Below are 22,441 nucleotides of genomic sequence, written 5' to 3'. Positions count from 1 at the left end.
CTTTTATCTGCTGTTGTATTAACAAAAAATGTTTTGTGAGACTACGTTGCTGGACACTAGGATGTAAAATATTATAAAATATTGTATTAATTTTATGTAATTATTATCACAGTGTTTTTTATTATAGGGGAGTAAAAAGTAACATTTTTCATTCATTCATTCATTTTCTTTTTGGCTTAGTCCCTTTATTAATCAGGGGTCGCCACAGTGGAATGAACCGCTAACTTATCCAGCATATGTTTTACGCAGCAAATGCCCTTCCAGCTGCAACCCACCACTGGGAAACACCCATTCACTCATTCACACACATACACTATGGACAATTTAGCATACCCAATTCACCTATAGCGCATGTCTTTGCACTTGTGGGGGAAACCGGAGCACCCAGAGGAAACTCAAGCGAACACAGGGAGAACATGCAAACTCCACACAGAAATGCCAACTGACGCAGCCGAGGCTCGAACCAGCGACCTTCTTGCTGTGAGGCCTTTCTTATTTTCACTTCCATATTAGTTTTCAGTGTTTTGACTCAAATGTTTTATAAGAATATTGCCAATAATAATAAAAAAGTATTCAAAAATGACAGCAAATGTTAACATTGCGCTCGAGATGAAAAATCTAAACTTCAGCGAACATTCGCGCCATGTTAACCAATCAGGAGCTTGCTCTTGTAGAAGGGCGGGATTATGATATAGCTCCTGTTGCTGGTGTCCTGGGGGAAAATCCTTCTGCCAACACTAGACAACAGTTTATCAAACTAGGCTCAGCTCAGTCGGAAGCACCGCTGAGAGCTTCCATCATCCAGGTATAGTTTCTGGAGGAGTATATGAGCTTACAGAGCTGGGTGCACCTCTGAAAGGATCTAGTGGACTCAGACACGGCTCCAAACGCATTGACGCTGTTTTTCAGCATTCATAAAGCACATAAACACAGCTATTCTCTCAATAAAATCAGTTATCCATTTAGCTAGAGTCACCGGGCAGACAGAAGCCCATGACGCGAATCCGAGTCTATTGTGAAGTGAATCTGATGCGTGAATGAAGCGGATTTAATGCACGAATGAAGCATGTAAACTCAAAATGTTCATTTTGTTTGATTTGTTTGTGCATTCTGCATCTGTTGCAAACACAGCATTAGTCCAGCATTAGCATTAGTCCTATATTTAGGCTAAAACAGTGCTTTATTTATTTATTTATTTTTTATTATTTTATTTACTTTCATTTTAGTTGTCTTTTATTTCTTTATTTCTACTTTCCAAAATGAATCCTCATTTCACGTAACAAGTTTACAATGATAATAAAGCTTATTAACAATTTTTTTTAACGAAGCCATTATAATGCTTTATTTCATTGTTTTATCTTCATTTACATTTACGAGTATTTACAGCTACTGTATATTTGTGTCTGTTCGCATCCCATCCCTTTGTGCCCCCTGGCGGCATAGTCGCAAACTGCGGTTAAACATACCAACACGTTTTAACTCCTTTAGTGCGATGACAGTACCTCTCGCAGCGGTAATGCTCTTTTTAAAGTGTCACCCACTGTATCATAAACTTTTGTCTAATAAAACAACATAAAAAAACATTAATTACACCCCTGCAATATATATATATATATATATATATATATATATATATAAAGATAAATGTGCTTACTAACTTTCTATGAGTATTGTTGCTTTTAGAGAAGTTGTACCAATCAAATAAAAAAGCAGCACACAGCATCGCTCTTGAGTCAAAATGATCCGCAGAGATTCTCTAAGATAATGTTTTAGTTCCTGAGGCCTGCTGGCGCTGGATCGATAGCTCTCCTCTGAGAACTCAAGTCTGATGGAGAAGCGAGAACAGCCGGTTCTGTTGGACAAAGACCCAGCCATCAGTACGAGACAAACCTGAGCCTTGCGGGACCACTAAATCTGCTCTAGTCAGATTGCAATCTAGTTTTATGGGACTGTGTTCAAGAAGATTCTCTGCAATCATTCAGCTATGATGGGAAGAAATGATTGGGCCATTTTAAATCAGAACCTCTTGAATATTACATACTCAATATAATAAGCCACTAAAAAAAATCATATAGAGGCATGATAATTAATTTTATGTTAGGGTTGATAATTGATAATTGACCAATATTAAAACGATACATTGAGTACATTAACTATAAAACACTAAAATCAAGTTTTGTGAATGTTACAAATCAATAGAAAAACATTATAAACTACAATTTAAATTAACCACACATTGAAATGTATGATTTAACTATATTTCCATATATAATGTCCATAATAAGGAAACAGAACAAATAAAAGCATGAATGACAGTACACTTGATACTGTATGCCACTATTAAACCCCTATTAAAGTCCAATTTCAACCAGAATAGTTATGAATATAGACATATTATAGAATATATATTATAGAACACATATATACATTTCTAAAAACTGGACTGATTTTAGTTGAAGGATCAATAATTTGCTGAAGCTTAAACATTTTTAAAAATTATATACATTTTTATATGTTGGAATTTCGTGTAATTTTGCACTATAGAGTACAGTTACTGTAGTATTTTTTTTTTTTTGCAATATACACTCACCGGCCACTTTATTAGGTACACCTGTCTAACTGCTCATTAATGCAAATTTCTAATCAGACAATCACATGACAGCAACTCAATGCATTTAGGCATGAAGACACGGTCAAGACAATCTGCTGCACTTCAAGCATCAGAATCGGGAGGAAAGGTGATTTAAGTGACTTTGAACACTCGTTACAACCGAGGTACGCAGGAGAGCATCTCTTAATGATCAACACATCCAACCTTGATGCGGATGGGCTTCAGCAGCAAGAGACCACACCGGGTGCCACTCCTGTCAGCTAAAAACAGGAAACGGAGGCTACAATTAGCACAGGCTCACCAAAATAGGACCATAGAAGGAAAAACGTGTGCCTGGTCTGATGAGTCTCGATTTCTGCTGCTATGACATTCGGATGGTAGGGTCATCATAAAGTGGCCGGTGAGTATTTATTTAGCCATTTACCCATATCTAACACACTTTAGATACTAAAAATGTAAGTAAAATATATTTTTTTAACATTTAGGACTTTTAACATTGTTTTTTTAGAAATTAAAATGTAGCATTATTCAGAACAAAATGAGTTATACAATCAAATTCAATTAATTTATTCAAAATGAGATCAATTATTTAATAAATGTGATAAAATATTTAATACAAAGGTATATTCAAATATGATTTATTCGAGCATTTCTGTCAGATTTTTAATTATTTCAAAAAGGAGGGGGAATAGGATATCTACTTCAAAAAAAAAAAAGTGAAATATTTTATAAATACATAATCAAATAATCAAATTGAGCTTTTACTTGCAAAAGTTAAATGACAACAAACATATTCTCAACATAACAGTAAAAACGAACAACTAAAAATAGAAATCACCAGCCATTAAATCTAATTAAATTATTTTTCCAATGTCGACCAATAAGCATTACACCATCAGCACTATAATGTTACACAGAAAAAAAAAACATTCATTGGATTTACAATTTTTTTTTAAGGTTAGTGGTTGTAAAAAGTGTATATGGGCTGAATTTAAACAAACAAATTATGTTAAACATTATTAAATTTAATTTGTTTGTTTAAATTCAGCCCATGTTTGCAACCACTAACCTTAAAAAATTCATAAATCCAATAAATCTTTTTTTTTTTAAGTTTACCCTGTAAAAAATGCTGGGTTCCACACAATTTCTTCAGGCTGTCCCAACACAAATGGTTTAGGTTAACTTAATTGCTTTTACAAATTTAAGTGGATTGAACATAAAGCAATTAGGTTCTCCCAAAAAAACTTATGTTGATTCAGCAAAGAAGTCTCACTGCACATTTTTACAATTAGGATGCTGTGTGAAGTTTTACTTATTTGTTTTTTTTGCAATATATATTTAGCTATTTCCCTATATCTAACACACTTTAGGGCAGAGATGCCCAAACTCGGTCCTGGAGGGCCTGTAATAGTCAGGGTCTGCAAAGTTTAGTTCAAACCCTAATCAGACACACTTGGGCTAGTTAATCAAGCTCTCGCCAGCCTTTCTAGAAACATCCTTGCAGGTGTGTTGAGGCAAGTTGGAGCTAAAACCTGCAGGACACCAGCTCTCCAGGACTGACTTTGGACACCCCTGCTTTAAGGAGTGAAAGTGAAAGTTTAATAAAATATATATATTTTTTGTTTGAAAACATTTAGGACTTTTAAAGTTGTTTTGTTAAAAATAAAAGAAACATTATTTAGAACGAAATGAGTTACAAAATCAAAAGAATTCAATTAAATTCAATTTGTTAAATATGAGATCAAATATTTAATAAATGTGATAAAATATTTAATACTGAGGTATATTCAAATATGACTTATTTTGTTAATTGTAAGTTATTTCATAAAAGTGAGGGAATACACCAGCATATCTACTTCAAAAACTAAATAAAAGAGAATTATTTTGACATAAATAATCACATATAAAGCTTTTACTAGCAAAAGTTAGACGACAACAAACATATTATCAATATAACAGTAAAAATTAACCATTAAAAATAGAAATCGCCAGCCAATAAATATAATAAGTTCTTTCTTTCATTTTACACAAGTAGTTTGAACAAGCAGCAAACATTTTTTTTAAGTGTGGACAGGTACAGTAGGATGTCCAAATGTTTGCTTTCTGCTCCCACTGTATATCTCCACTCGTCTTCCAGCAGTATTTTCTGTTTTATGCCCGTTGTTTGTTTTTGCTTCCTCTCCATTAAGCTTCTACATTGAAGTCTCGCTGCACAAGCATTGTTTGCTATTGGCCTGAACAAACATAAAACACACTCTGCTACGCATAAGAGATAAATGCTGGATAAAAGCTGGAGACGGAGATGCTGGAGGACATACTGTACTAAAAAACCCAAATGCCCATTAACCCCTATTCATTTCCCAAACCAACAGCATTTACGACAATATCAAAACTCCAGAGATACTTTTTAGCCTGCGCTTCAGAGCGTGCTTTTAGATTTGCTGACTTGCCTTCTTTTTGCGCTCTGTGATTTTCTCTTTTGGCGGCCCGCAGCGGTGTGTTCTCATAAACAAACACACATTCACTGATGTCTGCAGACAGGACACTCTCTGCATACCAAATATCCCAGCTCCTCTTATCTGACTCTCATTCTGTCAGCGACATCGCATGTTTAGCATTACTAGCCTCCAATCCCAAGTTGCATAAACCTCCCTCAGCCTCTTTGCAGCAATGAAAGCACCTCTCTTTTGACTTGGAGATCACAGGATGGCCTTGACATCTCTTTAGCTTTAGAAAATGCAAGTATAGCACCTGTCTTTTGAGTGGGGAAATGTCAAATCATTCAGGCTGCATCTGGCATTCTCCACTAGTGATTGGATTGATGAAAATGGGCAAATGCCACATTTATTTATTTATTTATTTATTTATTTATTTATTTATTTATTTATTTATTTATTTATTTGTTTATTTGTTTGTTTGTTTGTTTGTTTATTTGTTTATTTGTTTGTTTATTTATTGATTGAATAACAGGTGTCTGTTGGTAATCACGGGTTACTTTCTGTTATTTCATGTGTCCCTGGTCTTATTTTACACATGTATATTTTTTGCCAGTAGTCAAAAATATACTGTATGGGTCAAAATTGTCGTTTTTTTTTTTTCTGGGGCAAAAATAATACGAACATTAGGTAAAGATCAAGTTCCATGAAGTTAATATATCAAAACTTAATTTTAGCCCTTTCACGTGTGAGTTTTAAATATTCCATCAGACCCTCTTGCAGGAGTTTTTTTTGTGGCCGAATCCATTGCGATCTAAAGTTCCCATGGTGATGCTCAAGTTTATCACGTGACTCACCAGCCCCAGTGATCTATGTACTGTACATATCGTATTTTGTTTCTTCTTGGCCTTTTCTGCAAATATTGCCAAATATTTTAATTAAATTGTGAAATTTCTGACACTCTGATGCTGACAGAACATATATTTTGCGATTTAAACAACTAAATAATGATCATATTATTTGTTTTATGATGGGTAATGGGCGCCGCTGTTGTTGCTAGAAGAAATCGGAAGTTAATGAGAAGTATTTATTATTTATTATTTATTAAATTAGCCATTATTTGTATTTTATTACTGTCTACCTCAACCTTAACCCTAAACCCAACCATCACAGTAATGTATAAATATTTGTTGTACAGTGTCACAAAAATTCGGCTATATTGAAATTTCTTCATTTCTTCTTTTTATTACTGGTTTTGCGGTCCAGGGTCACATCTGACTATTCAAATTCATTTCGATCTGATTCCTCTTTTTATGACTGGTTTCATTTTGCTTCATTTCTTCTTTTTATGACTGGTTTCGTTTCGTTTCGCTTCGTTTTTTTCTTTTTTTTCGTTTTTTCACAATTGGATTTTCAAATTTATTTCGTTTCGATTCCTCTTTTTATAATTGGTTTCATTTCGTTTGGTTCTTCTTTTTATGACTAGTTTCGTTTCATTTTGTTTTGTTTCTTCTTTTTATGACTGGTTTTGCGGTCCAATGTCACATTTTAATATTCAAATTCATTTCGGTTTGATTTCTCTTTTTATGATTGGTTTCATTTCATTTTGTTGCTTCTTTTTTTGACTGGTTTCCTTTTGTTTTGTTTTGTTTTGTTTTGTTTTGTTTTGTTTTGTTTTGTTTTGTTTTGTTTTGTTTTGTTTTGTTTTGTTTTGTTTTGTTTTGTTTTGTTTTGTTTTGTTACCTTAACCCTAAACCCAACCATCACAGTAATGTATAAATATTTGTTGTACAGTGTCACAAAAATTCGGCTATATTGAAATTTCTTTATTTCTTCTTTTTATGACTGGTTTTGTGGTCCAGGGTCACATTTGGATTTTCAAATTCATTTAGTTTTTTCTTTTTATGACTGGTTTCATTTTGTTTTGTTTTGCTTCTTTTTATGACTGGTTTTGTGGTGCAGAGCCAGATTTGGATTTTCAAATTAATTTTGATTCTTCTTTTTAGAACTGGTTTCATTTTATTTTGTTTAATTTCGTTTCCTCTTTTTATGACTGGTTTCGTTTTCATTTCGGCATTTGTTTTGTTTTGTTTTGTTTTGTTTTGTTTTGTTTTGTTTTGTTTTGTTTTGTTTTGTTTTGTTTTGTTTTGTTTGTTTTGTTTTGTTTTGTTTTGTTTTGTTTTGTTTTGTTTTGTTTTGTTTTGTTTTGTTTTGTTTTGTCCTCCCTTCAATTGTGGGACACTGATCTCTGTGTTGACAACTTCAGGTGTTTGAAAATTTACAAGTAAAACAAAGTGCCTTTTATGCACATTTGAGTAGTTGTATACACATTTGTGCAATATGTAATATGAACAGCAACTCTAGAAAAGCAGAAAAGCGCTGGCAGCTCATTAAAGTTTTGTACAGTAATTTAAACGACAAACCCACACAGTCTATCTATTTAAATTGTCAATATAATCACTTACACCTTTTCATTTACCAAAGGCAGTTTGCCGTTCGCAACAGTTCAGCTTTAGAAAATTCATCAAGTACATCAATTGCCTTTTTGAATGGAGAAACATCATATTCTCCAAGGTTATTGAGAAAGCTTTAAGTTTAAATTTCAGATTTGAAATCACTAATGAATCTGACAACTGTCCTATTAGCGTAGATTCACAAAAAGACAACATACTCAGCTAATGTTCATACTAGTCATCTTGCAGTGTCATGGTCTTTATTTACTCCTCTGTGCTGTATTTTGCTTTATTGCTCACTTATGATACTATAACACTTCACATTGATACAAATGCATGTGAATCACTGTAGGAAACACTGTAAGAAAAAAATCAATCAACAGTTGTCTGTTGTTTATGATTCAAGAGGTGTTTTCTCATGATCTCTGCTCTGTTGACTTTTAATGCAAAACAGTGCACTCTACATTTTAATATTGACTTTAATTGACATTTTTAGTGGTTTTACACTAAACTGTCACACTTTATTTTAAGGTACAATTCTCGCTGTTAATAAACAATGACTTTTGCCTCAAAAAACGTCTAATTTTCTACTAGTTAATATTTATTAATGTAGTAGGGTTTATAGGGTTTATAGTAGGTATATAGTAGGTTATAGGGCTTATAGTAGGTATTAGGCTTATGATTAGGGATGTAGAACAAGATTATGCAGAATATGTACTTAATGTTATGTTGTAATGTTGTAAAAATGTTAAAGAACATGAAAATGAAATTTGCATTCGATTCAGTTTAACAAAAGTTTGCAAGAATGAAAGCACCTCTCATTTAAAACCGAATGGCCGTTACAATTCTCAGCTTTGGAAAATATCCCTACAACAAAATCCCAAGACCATACAAACCACAGCAGCTTTTATAATATCATCAGTTAACGTACCGTCACTCCAAAGAAGTTGGTTTCGTTCATCACATCGAGGACCATCTTGCCCACCTCGCGGTCGTCCACTGTGAAGTTGTGGTACATGTCGTGCCTCTCCTTGTGTCTCAGGAGCTCCATGACACGTGTTAGTGTTTTAGCGATCACCCAGATACCATCATATGCAAAGCCGTGGAATTTGCTGGTTTCGACTCCCTTTTGTTCTCGCTCTCGGTTGTACTCCCTCTCGTACTCCTGCGGCGTCTGAAGATACAAGCAACAATGTTTGAAAAAAGAAGATTTATGAGCAGTCAGTGGAGATACATTATCGTGTTCACCTGGTATTAGTGTTTAAAAGCGCCACTTGTGTTCAGATTATGTCAAAACCCTTGCCTTTTATTCCATCACACTCTATATCAGTTACCATTTTTGTTTCTTAGCTTTTTGGCAGTCAATAGAGTTGGCTTTTGTTCCCACTAGTTCTCTGATGTTGACTTTTTGACCCCATTATCTAGTATATTTTATGAATATAGTACATATTGTTTTAATTAAACACTATAAATAATATCTGTTCTTTATTAAATGTGTGTAGCTCATAGTTCACATTTGTTTTCTATTTATTTGCACTTTCAAATTATATCCTGGAATTCTACAGTTCAACAAAGTGACTTTTATTGATATTTTAGATTTAAACAATACATTTTATACAAAAAAATGTTGCATGGGTATATTTTTGGCTAAAGTCAAAAACATTGCATGGGTCAAACTTGATTTGACTTAAAAGTAACTTGATTTTACTTTTATGCCAAAAAAGTACTACAATATCAAGTCAAGTTTTGTTGTGATCACCAGTGGTGTTTTCCCCACTGGAGATTACTTCTGGTATTCCTAACTAACAACAACTCCCAGAACTCTTTGCGCCAATCAACTCCTGCAACAGCTGACACTAATCTGGACACTCACACACAGACACGGCTGTAGCTCGTTTTCACTGATTACATGGACCATATATACACTTTACTTTCACATTCACATTGCTGAGTCTTGTTTCTCCCATAAACATTACGAAGCATTTTTCCTTGTTTGATTTTTTGATTGTGTTTTGATTCTTGCCTTGTTACCATTTTGATTCTTTGCCACCTAACCTGACCTTTCGCCTGTATTTTGACTACATTTTTTGAATTACCTTTATGCTCCTGTTTATGACCTTTGCCTGTACGACCTTTTCTTTAATAAACTACATGTGGATCTGCACCTCTGTTGTCCAGTGTCCGTTTTCTAACAAGATCATATTCTATGAAGATATTCTTCCTACAGCAAATATATCAAAACCTAATTTTCAGTTAGTAATTTGCATTACTAAGCACTTCATATTAATTATTTTATGCTCAATTCATTTAAATTTGTAACAACAATAAAATTTTAACTTAATATATTTGTGTTGGCACAATGAGCGTTTACACAAACAGCTGTATCTAGTCTAAATAATGTTATATCCTTACAAACCATGCATCATTGGAAAGCATATTTACTTGACTTTCATGTGATGTATAAATCACAATTTCAAAAAATTTACACTTTAGACCAGTTTTGTGGTCCTTGTTCAAAAATAATATACAGAAACAAATGTAACCGATATAATCTAAAAAATAAAATAAACTGTGGTACAGTAGCTCATTTCCCAGTATTTGGATGGTAATTTACAGGACTAACCCTGTTCATCATTTCATTCATTCATTCATTTTCCCTTCGGCTTAGTCCCTTTATTCATCAGGGGTCACCACAGCGGAATGAACCGCCAACTTATCCAGCATATGTTTTACGCAGCGGATGTCCTTCCAGCTGATATATTATCTGCGCATGCCGTGTCTGGTGTGAACACAGCGTTAGAGGTTCGAGGAGTGAGGTTTACTTGCACAGCAGTTCACTTGCTGGCATCTGTTACACTCAACCCCCCTAAACCTCACTCCCATCCAGGTCATGGCACCAATGTAACCCCGCTGGTCCTACACCACCCAACCCACTATGAGCTGGGATCCAATTGACGACTCTGACCATGGCCTCTAGCGTCTGTCGCAAGAGCACCTTTAGAGGTCAGAGGAGTGAGGTTTACCTGCACAGCACTTACTAGCTGGCCTCCGTTACATAAATGAGGCCAAAAATTCAGCACGTGCGTAGAGTAATAAAGTTTGCTTGCGTTAATCTTGTCAATATTGTTCAAAAAGTTCATGATATGCACTCATCAAATAATTGCTTCGTACAGTTTTTATTTGACATTTTTCGAGTGATACAAAAATCAGTGTGGAAGGCATTGTGCCGAAGCGTTTTGTTTTTTGTATCACCTGAAATATGTAAAGTAAAAACTGTACGAAGCAATTATTTGATTAGTGCGAATCATGACCTTTTTGACCTGAAAAATTCAGCACCAAACAACATAACCCTGACCGTGCTGGTCCAAGCTGGTCTAATTTCAACAGGGAAAACTGAGAAAACTCAAACAGAAATGTGAAGCTGCTAAAACTGCACTACATCATTTCCCCTCCTTTTCTGTGAGAAATTAGAAATGTCATAGCCCCCGAGATCCCTCCGCACTGCAGACACTCACTCTTCCTGATATTCCTTTAATCTGTTTGGCACTGAGGGGCTCAAAGTCCACGCTGATGTAACCCTCCATGGCTGTCAGCAGCTTCCTCGTGGTGCAGTTTGTAGAGTTGGCCTGCTCCCACCAGTTCCCCTGGTACCATCCCGGGATGATCCACTGGTACTTGCTGCCATACATGTTCAGGTTATAGGCCTGGATCACACACACAAACACACACACGCACACACAAACACAAGATCAGGGACTCGGCAGGATCTATTTCAACTAAAAAGGAGCTGATAAGCCAACTACTGTATATTGATTGTCCAGTCTTTTCATTGCTGATGCAGCTAAATGTTAAATGTGTTTGTAGTGCATGTAAAAGAGATCGACAGTACTGTAAGTGGTGGTGCAGCTTATGTGTACACTACATGCATAGTTAACAAAGATATGATAGTGCTAACTTACACAGCAGAAGACTTTAGCAGCCAGATTTTCATCAAACTGACCGATGATGATTCGAACGTCATTATCCTGTAGAGAGAATAAACAGTTAGTAAATAGTTGAAAATGTAAATAACAGCAGTCAAGAATCATTAAAGGTAATAATTAAAGTTCGGTTTTGTCCACAGACCAAACGTTTCACTTTAAAAGACCTATATTCATTCATTCATTCATTTTCCTTCGGCTTAGTCCCTTATTCATCAGGGGTCGCCATAGCAAAATGAACTTCTATCTATTCCAGCATATGCCTTACACAGTAGATACCCTTTCAGCTGCAATTCAGTACTGGGAAACACCCATACGCACACTCATTCACACACACACACTCATACACTATGGCCAATTTAGTTAATCCAATTCACTTATAGCGCATGTCTTGGACTGTGGAGGAAACCGGAGCACCCGGAGAAAACCCATGTCAATATGGGGAGAACATGCAAACTTCACACAGAAATGCCAACTGGCCCAACAAGGACTCGAACCAGCGACCTTCTTGCAGTGAGGCGACAGTGCTAACCACTGAGCCACAGTGCCACACTCAAAGACCTAGACTACACTAAAAAAAAAATGTTTGCTGCTTTTTTTGCTGCTGAGATTTTTTGGGGGTGACCACTTGATTGTTTTATGTTTAATCTACTTAAATTTGTACTAATACTATATATGTTAATCTATTTGTGTGGAAAAAACGTGAAGGTATTTTGTGGAACACAATGTACATGTTTACAGTGTATATGTATCATCAGAAGCTACTGCAATTCATACTGTTTTGCGTGCCCATCTACTGCATGCTTCTGTTTTTTTAGTAAGTACAGTAAGCGATTTACTGTAATTGCAGTTTATGAATGACCAAAGACCACAGCTTCAGTTAAAAATATTTAATATTCTGCTGAAGATACAAAAAAAAAACTTACAAGTAAATGACTGCAAATATTTATTTATAACTATTGAAGTGTGCTCAGAGCTGAACAACAAATAATAAGAATTACTTGGGCCAATTCCCAGACCTGTTATCCATCTCTTCCATCTTATAACTTTTCTTTTCTTTCAATGTTTCTATTAATAAATTTCACTAATGTTCAAAAAAACAATAAGCAAGCTTTTCATGAACGAACTACAATACAACTCTATAAAAATCATAGATATTTTTAATAACACTTTAGAATAATTGTCCATTAGTTAATGCATTTTTCACACTAAGCATGAATCATTTTGTACAGCATTTATCAATCATACTTCAACATGAACTAATGCATTATTAAACCCCAAAGTTGTGTTTGTTAACATTAGTTAATGCACAGGGGGTTAACATGAACTAACGCTATTTAACTTAAATAATATTAACTAACGTTAACATAGATGAATAATTACAGTAAAAAATGTCTTACTAATTGATTGTTATTAAATACATTAAATAACCTTAACTAATGAACCATTATTTTAAAGTATTACCATATTTTCTAATTTAATAAATATTCGCTAAATTTCCTATTGGCTCCATTAAAAACTTTTACCATGTGTGAAACTTTTCTAATATACAAAACATTTTTAAGAAAAAAGTTCTTTGGATTATTGAAATGTTCTCTACACGTAGAAATTAATTAATTAATTAATTAATTTTGAAGAAAAGTTAAATGACAGGTTCTTTAGTATACAGCGATTCTCAACCAGGAGTCTGGGGTTAACTAGGGACAACTTTTGGAGTTTTACTTTTATTTTATTTTATTTTATTTTTTTTTTATTTTATTTTATTTTATTTTATATCATTTTTAATTTAATTTAATTTAATTTAATTTAATTTAATTTAATTTAATTTAATTTAATTTAATTTAATTTAATTTAATTTAATTTAATTTAATTTAATTTAAAGAAAAGAAAAGAAAAGAAAAGAAAAGAAAAGAAAAGAAAAGAAAAGAAAAGAAAAGAAAAGAAAAAAAGAGAAAGCAGGGTTTCCACTGATTTTTAGACTAGAAAATACAAATATTTAACAAAATACAAAGTGATGGGCAAGTTATGTTTTATTTAAATAAACAAGCAGTGTCCATAGAGTAAAACAAGTTTGGATAGGGTGCCTTTAAATATGTTTGTTGACAATGAAGTGCTATTCCAAATCATTTATTCCAGAACATTTAGAATCACTAGAGCATTGACAGGAAAACCCTCTTTGTGAAACTTCATTCATTCAAGTCCAACACTTTGTCAAAAACCACGCGCTGTACACTACCTGACAAAAGTCTTGTTGTGCCTATCCAAGTTTTAGGAATAAAAAATAATAATTTGACTTCTAATTGATCATATGGTATCAGAAGTGGCTTATATGAAAGGCAAAGGCCTCTAGATTATGCTTATTTTACCAAAATAAAACATGAGCATGCCTTGATTTTTAATTATTATGAGCCTGGAGGACTGCATCTGTACATCTCTGCAATGACCTTAAATAACTTATTAATAAAGTCATCTGGAAAGGCAAAGAAAGCGTTCTTGCAGGACTCCCAAAGTTCATCAAAATAATTTGGATTCATCTTCAATGCCTCTTCCTTCATTTTACCCCAGACATGCTCAATATTGTTCATGTCTGGTGACTGGGCTGGCCAAACCTGGAGCACCTTGGCCTTCTTTTCTTTCAGGAACTTTGATGTGGAGGGTGAAGTATAAGAAGGAGCGCTATCCTGCTGAAGAATTTGCCCTCTCCTGTGGTTTGTAATGTAATGGGCAGCACAAATGTCTTGACACCTCAGGTTGTTGATGTTGCCATCCACTCTGCAGATCTCTCCCCCATACTGAATGTAACCCCAAATCATGATTTTTCCTCCACCAAACTTGACTGATTTCTGTGAGCATCTTGGGTCCATGCGGGTCCAAATTGGTCATCTGCAGTATTTGTGATGATTGGGATACAGTTTAACAGATGACTCATCTGCAAAATCTACCTTTGGCCACTTTTCAAAATCATCAACTAGAAATCAAGTTATTATTTGTTGCTCTTAAAACTTGGACTGACAGCAAGACTTTTGTCCGGTAGTGTAAAGTAAGTACTACATTTAGCTTAAAAACTGCTCTGCCACAGCTCCTGTTCCATGACATTATAGTAAAATGTCCATCAAATGTGCACTTCAGAATCCCCAAAGGTAGTAAGTCATCCGGTAGTAAGTCATATTATACAACTATGAAAAGGCTATTTTGGACGCAAGGTGAGTGTATTACAGCACAACAGTATCATCAAAGTGAATCGCTTCATATCCAGAAAGAGAGAGATCAGCATCTGCAAGCAGCATTCCGGGTGCATGATTGAGTCTGTAAATAATTCAACCCACTTCAGCATTGTGTTCCACCTCGTTCAGTTCTGCGTCACTGAGAATCAATCCATCACTAGAGCATGATCTCCCTGCACAGGCCCTTCAAGAACACAAAGCCAATACCGAATCCACAAAATTGCTCTGTCATATGCTAAAGGCCATAGTAATGCTGTGGGATATAAACCTGCGTAGGTTATTAAGTATCCTTTTTCTCATTCGGCGCATCAGGATCTAATAACGTCCCTCTCCACCCTCTTAACTACACTGTCCTTGATTCCAGCAAATGTCAATGAAAATTTCAGGTGGAAGTCAGACAGCCGTGTTTGAGGGCCACTGCAGCCCCATCCATCAAAAGATGTGTCACAACTGCTGGGATATTGAAATGCCCACCAGCGACTTTAAGAAGTCAACTCTGCATTTTTTATTTTTTATTATTTTTTGCTTTTTCCTCTTGAGATGTCATTCTCAAACAGAAGGCTATGAGAAAATTTAAGATGCACGACTAATGAGCTGCTCAAGATCATGTTTAAGCGGAACAGAAAATAATTATGACTCTAGTGCAGTGGTCACCAACCTGTCAATCGTGACCTCTCATGGTAGATCCCAAAAACCACAGAAGAACAAGAAATGCATCATGACTAATTTATCTCTCTTTATTTTTTCTGATCAACCTACTAATTTTATTTTCATTTTAGTCAACTGGCATAAATGTTGACATACAGAGCATCCGTAAAGTATTCATAGCGCTTCACTTTTCCACATTTCTCTGTCACGGTTCGTAGAGGGGAAAAAGGGGCGAGGACTCAAATGCAGAGTAAAGTAATATTTATTAATTAAAATAAAACAAAAGAACAACAAAAACCACCCCGAGGGGGAAAACACTAAACTATAACACAAACAGAGAAACAAACTTGACTGGGTTGGCTGGACGAAGCAGGGCTGGACACAACAGGACAAGGAATTATCGACGACGAACTGGCACAGGACAGCAGACATGAGGAGAATATAAGCAGGAGTAAAACACACAAACAGATGAACATGATTAACTAATAATGGGTTAACAAGGAGGGTGGGACTAGACGATAGACGGGAGAGCACCTGACACAAAGAGACAACACAAGCCAGGTGCTCACATTAAACAGGATAAGAACACGCAGCCAATGAGAGAACTCATTAACTGAGTGTTCTTATAACTGGACAAACACTGACGCACACAAAAGCACGCGACCAATGTAAACACAGAGCCACGTGCTTTGACAACAGACGCAAGACACGAGCACACGATAAGTGAATACACCTTACCGTGCGCTCACATAAATGCAACGCACATGTTTCATCTCAGCGCCAACCGAAACCAACTAGACTGAGACGCTGAGAATGAAAAAGCGCGATGCTGACAAAACAAAACACAAACACGAGTACAAGAGCGCGCGTCCCAAGGACGCGCAGACACCGCGTCAAGCGGGAGCGCGCACGTTCCACGCGCACCTTTGATGACGCGCACCCAGACAATGACAAAACAAGTGCTCGACCGAAGAAAACTCGAGCCGAGCACTACAGGACAAGACAAAACAGAGCTAGTGTCCGGACTCTGCCACCAAAACAAGAATTTACAAGACCAGAGTGGCAGAACCCTGACACTAGCCCCCCCCAAAAGGGACGCCACCTGGCGTCCCTAAAGGGAACATCCAACAAGGTACAAGACAAACAAGAAACACCACAAGACAACAAAACAGGCAACATCAACAAACACAAGACAGGGAAGTGAACAGGCAAGACAACATGAAGGGGGGGAGGGAGGGGAGCCAAGCCAGACCCAACAAAACGAACAAGGGAGGGATGGGAGGGCAAGACCAGGGAGGGACAGGAGGTACAGTCCAGGGCGGGACCAGAGGGACAGTCCAGGGCGGGTTTAATGGGTCAATAGCCCCGGCAGGAAACCAGGGCTGAGCCGGAGGGTCCGTCCAGGATGGTAGAGGGGCACACCAGGGAGGAGCAGGAGGGACGACCCAGGGACAGTCTGTCAGGGGAGACAAGGCAGGCTGCCTGATGGGAACAGGCAGGGCTGGAGGCCTGTGGGGGGCCGGCAGGGCTGGAGGCGGCTTGACTGAAGGCCTGAGGGGAGCCGGCTGGACAGGAGGCCTATGGGGAGCCGGCAGGGCTGGAGCAGGCTGGACAGGAGGCCTGTGGGGAGCCGGCTGGGATGGAGCCGGCTGGACAGGAGGCCTGTGGGGAGCCGGCAGGGCTGGAGCCGGCTGGACAGGAGACCTGCGGAGAGCCGGCTGGGCTGGAGCCGGCTGAACAGGAGGCTTGTGGGGAGCCGGCTGGGATGAAGGCCTGAGGGAAGCCGGCTGGGCTGGAGCCGGCTGGACAGGAGGCCTGTGGGGAGCCGGCCGGGCTGGAGGCCCGTGGGGAGCCGGCAGGGCAAGACGTCTGGATGGTGCCGGCAAGGCAAGGAGCCGGGCTGGGACCAGCAGGGCTAGACGTCTGGGTGGTGCCGGCAGGGCTAGACGTCTGGGTGGTGCCGGCAGGGCTAGACGTCTGGGTGGTGCCGGCAGGGCTAGACGTCTGGGTGGTGCCGGCAGGGCTAGACGTCTGGGTGGTGCCGGCAGGGCTAGACGTCTGGGTGGTGCTGGCAGGGCTAGACGTCTGGGTGGTGCCGGCAGGGCAAGACGTCTGGGTGGTGCCGGCAGGGCAAGACGTCTGGGTGGTGCCGGCAGGGCAATGAGCCACGCTGGGGCCGGCGGGGCAAGACGTCTGGGTGGTGCCGGCAAGGCAATGACCGGGGCTGGGTCCGGCAGGGCAAGACGTCTGGGTGGTGCCGGCAAGGCAATGACCGGGGCTGGGTCCGGCAGGGCAAGACGTCTGGGTGCCGGCAAGGCAATGACCGGGGCTGGGTCCGGCAGGGCAAGACGTCTGGGTGGTGCCGGCAAGGCAATGACCGGGGCTGGAGCCGGCACGGAGCGGCGCTCTGGGGCTGGAGCCGACACTGGCGGGCGCTCTGGGGCTGGAGCCGGCACGGAGGGGCGATCTGGGGCTGGAGCCGACACTGGCGGGCACTCTGGGGCTGGAGCCGACACTGGCGGGCGCTCTGGGGCTGGAGCCGACACTGGCGGGCGCTCTGGGGCTGGAGCCGACACTGGCGGGCGCTCTGGGGCTGGAGCCGACACTGGCGGGCGCTCTGGGGCTGGAGCCGACACTGGCGGGCGCTCTGGGGCTGGAGCCGACACTGGCGGGCGCTCTGGGGCTGGAGCCGACACTGCAGCATAGGCCTTCCTCTTTAACCTCCGCTTCTGAGTGCGGGTCAGTCCTTGAGGGCTGGACATGGGCTGGGAGGTGGTGCTGCTGGTGGTGCAAGGGATCCTTCCCTCTTGAAGGATCACTCTCTCCTTCTGCTGAACCATGTAATCAATAAAACTGCTTGTATGACCAGCTCACCATTCTCTGGATCTGCAGAGGAAGAAGGGGCTTGTCCAGAGCATAATTTAGGTGGGTCATCAGCAACCAGTCATTGAAATGTAGACCCTCAGCTGCCCTACGGAATTTATCCGCAAACTCCTCTAGATCCGAGCCGCGTTGCTGCAGTGATTGTAGGTGCAGGAACTGGGAAATGCGGCTGGAGAGGGAGCCATCTTTACTCCGCTGGGTCCTCATGTGGCCAGTTCGTACTGTCACGGTTCGTAGAGTGGAAAAAGGGGCGAGGACCCAAATGCAGAGTAAAGTAAAATTTGTTTAATAAAATAAAACAAAAGAACAACAAAAACCACCCCGAGGGGGAAAACACTAAACTATAACACAAACAGAGAAACAAACTTGACTGGGTTGGCTGGACGAATCAAGGCTGGACACAACAGGACAAGGAATTATCGACGACATATGATGCGATGACGAACTGGCACAGGACAGCAGACATGAGGAGAATATAAGCAGGAGTAAAACACACAAACAGATGAACATGATTAACTAATAATGGGTTAACAAGGAGGGTGGGACTAGACGATAGACGGGAGAGCACCTGACACAAAGAGACAACACAAGCCAGGTGCTCACATTAAACAGGATAAGAACACGCAGCCAATGAGAGAACTCATTAACTGAGTGTTCTTATGACTGGACAAACACTGACGCACACAAAAGCACGCGACCAATGTAAGCACAGAGCCATGTGCTTTGACATAAATGCAACGCACATGTTTCATCTCAGCTCCAACCGAAACCAACTAGACTGAGACGCTGAGAATGAAACAGCGCGATGCTGACAAAACAAAACACAAACACGAGTACAAGAGCGCGCGTCCCAAGGACGCGCAGACGCCACGTTCCACCCAGACAATGACAAAACAAGTGCTCGACCCAAGAAAACTCGAGCCGAGCACTACAGGACAAGACAAAACAGAGCTAGTGTCCGGACTCTGCCACCAAAACAAGAATTTACAAGACCAGAGTGGCAGAACCCTGACATTCTCATGTTACAGCCTTATTCCAAAATGGATTCAATTCATTTATTTTCTCAAAATTCTACACAAAATACCCCATAATGAAAATGTGAAAAAGGCTCAGGTACATTCTGTTTCCACTGATCATTCTTGAGATGTTTCAGCAGCTTAACTGGAGTTCACCTGTAGTAAATTCAGTTGATTGGACATAATTTGAAAAGGTATACACCTGTCTATATAAGGTCCCAGGGTTGATAGTGCATGTCAAAGCATAAACCAAGTATGAAGACAAAGAAATTGTCTGTAGAACTCAGAGAGAGGACTGTCTCGAGTCACAAGGCTGGGGAAGGGTACTGAAAAATTTCTGCTGTTCTGAAAGTTCCAATGAGCACAGTGGCCTCCATCATACGTGAGTGGAAGATGTTTAAGACCACCTGGACTCTTCTTAGAGCTGGCCGGCCATCTAAGGTGAGTGATTCGGGGAGAAGGGCCTTAATCAAGGAGATGAACAATAATCCAATAGTCACTCTGTCTGAGCTCCAGCGTTCTGTGGAGAGAGGAGAACCTTAGAGAAGGACAACCATCTGTGCAGCAATCTACCAATCAGGCCTGTATGGTAGAGTGGCCGGATGGAAGCCACTGCCCACCTGGAATTTGCCAAAAGGCATCTGAAGGACTCTCAAACCATAAGAAACAAAATTCTCTCATCTGATGAGACAAAAATTGAACTCTGGAGTGAATACCAGGTGTTACGTTTGGAGAAAACCAGGCATCACTCATCATCCCTACAGTGAAGCAGGGTGGTGGCAGCATCATGCTGTGGGGATGCTTCTCAGAAGCAGGAACTGGAAAGACTGGGGCCACATTTCATCTTCCAGCAGGACAATGACCCAAAGCACATTGCCAAAATATCAATAGAGTGGTTTCACAACAACCAGGTGAATGTCCTTGAGTGGCCCAGCCAGAGCCCAGACATAAATCCTATTGACACAGGTGTGCCAAGCTTGTGGCATCATATTCAAAAAGACTTGAGGCTGTAATTGCTGCCAAAGGTGCATCAACAAAGTATTGAGCAAAGGCCGTGAATACTTATGTACATGTGATTTTTCAGGTTTTTTTATTTTTAATAAATTTGCAACAATTTCAAAAACTCTTTTTCCACATTGTCATTATTGGGGTATTGTGTGTAGAATTTTGAGGAAATAAATTAATTTAATCCATTTTGGAATAGGGCTGTAACATTACAAAATGTGGAAGAAGAGAAGCGCTATCAATACTTTGAATGCATTGTACTGTACAGCTCTTTGTTGTGATAACATCTCAATAGCTGAGCTGCTGCAAGAACAACAAGAGTAAAATTGCAAAGCAGCCAGAGCATATGAGCAGCCTGCAAAACTCTTACTGCCAATAGAAAACAACTTAAAAAGGCACCTCTAACAATGCATTTGGTGTGATCGGACCCTATAAGCCCCCACAATAACTTCCAACAATAAGCAGCAGTTTGTCTTCAAATAACATTGTGAATTGGTGTTGCAAAATATGATACAAAACTACAGTTACAGTTTTGGCAGTATTGGAGCTCACTTGGATAGACTACTCAACAGTTTCTTTCCACAAGCTGTTAGAGTCCTCAACTTCAATCATCTTAGCCCCATCTAAAATATTATCCACAATCCCAGCTCCTAAAATCAGCATCTCTCTTCTCCACCACACCACACAAAAACCTTATAACCTTATGCAATTCTGAGTGTGCCTCACACAGGTGAGTGGGGTTGACAAACCACCTGTAAAAACACACTCTTTTCTGTGACACTTTAACAGACACGTGCACCAGTTTGCATCAAACACTTTCTTGAAATCACTCCATATCTATAAGAAAACATTGCACATTTCTAAGTGTGCTTCACATAGGTGAATGGGCTTGACAAACCACTAGTAGAAACACTTTCTCTCCATATGCACTGGGCACTTTACTTAAACTCCACCTTGCAAGGACTCAGTAAGAGTCTCAATACAATAACAAAAAAGCTCTTGAATTTGAATATGCAATTACTGAATTGTTATGTTTTATTATTGTTATTGTTGCAGTTATTATTAATACTATTATTATTTGTAGAATTTTATTACAGCTTATTTCAAGTTTTCACACTTAGCTGATGATTGATTACAAAGCGTGTTTGGCGTGCTGTCCCAGGAGAGAGCCCTAAGTTTATAAGATCCTTGAGCTGGGGCTCCCTCCCGTTTGCAGGTCAAGAGGGGAGTTTCAGCTCGGGTAGATCTTAAGAGCTCCCCTGCAGTTTACGGCTAAAGACAAATTAGGGATATCTATGAAGAGCTATACTGCTGACTAGAGCTCATCTGTGGTGCCAATTTTGGTTTAGTCAATTCACTTATGTTGCATGTCTTTGGACGGTGGAGAAAACTGGGGAACCCAGGGCAATCCCACGTGGGTATGGGGAGAACATGTAAACTCCACACAGAAACGTTGACTTGCCTGGTAAGGACTTGAACCAGTGACATTCTAGCTGTGAGGCAACAGTGCTAACCACTAGGCCACCATGCAGCTCTAGGAAAAGGGGGAGGAGTAGATGTGGAAGGGGTAATTCTTCAAGAAGAAGATAACTGAGGTATGAAACTCTGTTTATTTATAGTGACTTAGGAATCGTCTGATTGCTGAATCATCTGTTAGGACCAGTCGTGGTCAATCATAAGCATGTGATCCTCTCGAAACTAGTTTATAAATAAACTTAACTTATAAAATGCTAATGTACTGGCATCATTTTACCAGTCCTTTTGGTCACACTTTATTTTGATTTATTTTGAGTTCGTTTGTTGAATTTAAGTTACACTGCATCTACATGCCAACTAATTCTCATTAGATTAGACTAGTTAGGTTGGGGTTAGGGTTAGAGTAAGCTAACATGTACTTGCAAAGTTTCTTAAAGTCAGTTAAATGTCTGTTGGAGGAGACAGTCTCAAATGGATCATCAAAATAATCCTTTTTTATAATTTACAATGGCACTTCATGTGATCTGATTACTGCTAATGTCATAGAGAATTGTCACCTGAATTTCCACCCCTCCAAATATCATTGTCACAGATTTTCTTGGTTGCAGTAATAAAAAAAATTAAATATGTTAAACTAGTGCATTTTGCATGCAGTTCAAAAATGCTAAATTAAAAGGTCTCAAGGTGGAAACGCAATTTTTCCTTAAAAA

The 22,441-nt window shown here is 39.1% G+C and overlaps 1 protein-coding gene across 1 annotated transcript in view; it reads right to left on the bottom strand.

Moving 5' to 3' along the window:
* The window catches only part of gabbr2 (gamma-aminobutyric acid (GABA) B receptor, 2), a 394,577-nt gene that overhangs the window by 104,161 nt on the left and 267,975 nt on the right, over positions 1 to 22,441 (bottom strand). Inside the window, exons 5-7 of the mRNA XM_056480015.1 lie at positions 11,459 to 11,524; positions 11,015 to 11,203; positions 8,431 to 8,673 (exon numbers count right to left, since the gene is read on the bottom strand). Coding sequence (XP_056335990.1) covers positions 8,431 to 8,673; positions 11,015 to 11,203; positions 11,459 to 11,524 — 498 coding nt within the window. The remainder of the gene's footprint in view (positions 1 to 8,430; positions 8,674 to 11,014; positions 11,204 to 11,458; positions 11,525 to 22,441) is intronic.

The sequence above is a fragment of the Danio aesculapii genome, chromosome 19 (assembly GCF_903798145.1).
Source record: "Danio aesculapii chromosome 19, fDanAes4.1, whole genome shotgun sequence".
In the NCBI taxonomy this organism is placed as follows: Eukaryota; Metazoa; Chordata; class Actinopteri; order Cypriniformes; family Danionidae; genus Danio; species Danio aesculapii.
The sequence above is the reverse complement of the archived record's forward strand: the minus strand, read 5'-3'. Positions and strand labels throughout refer to the sequence as shown.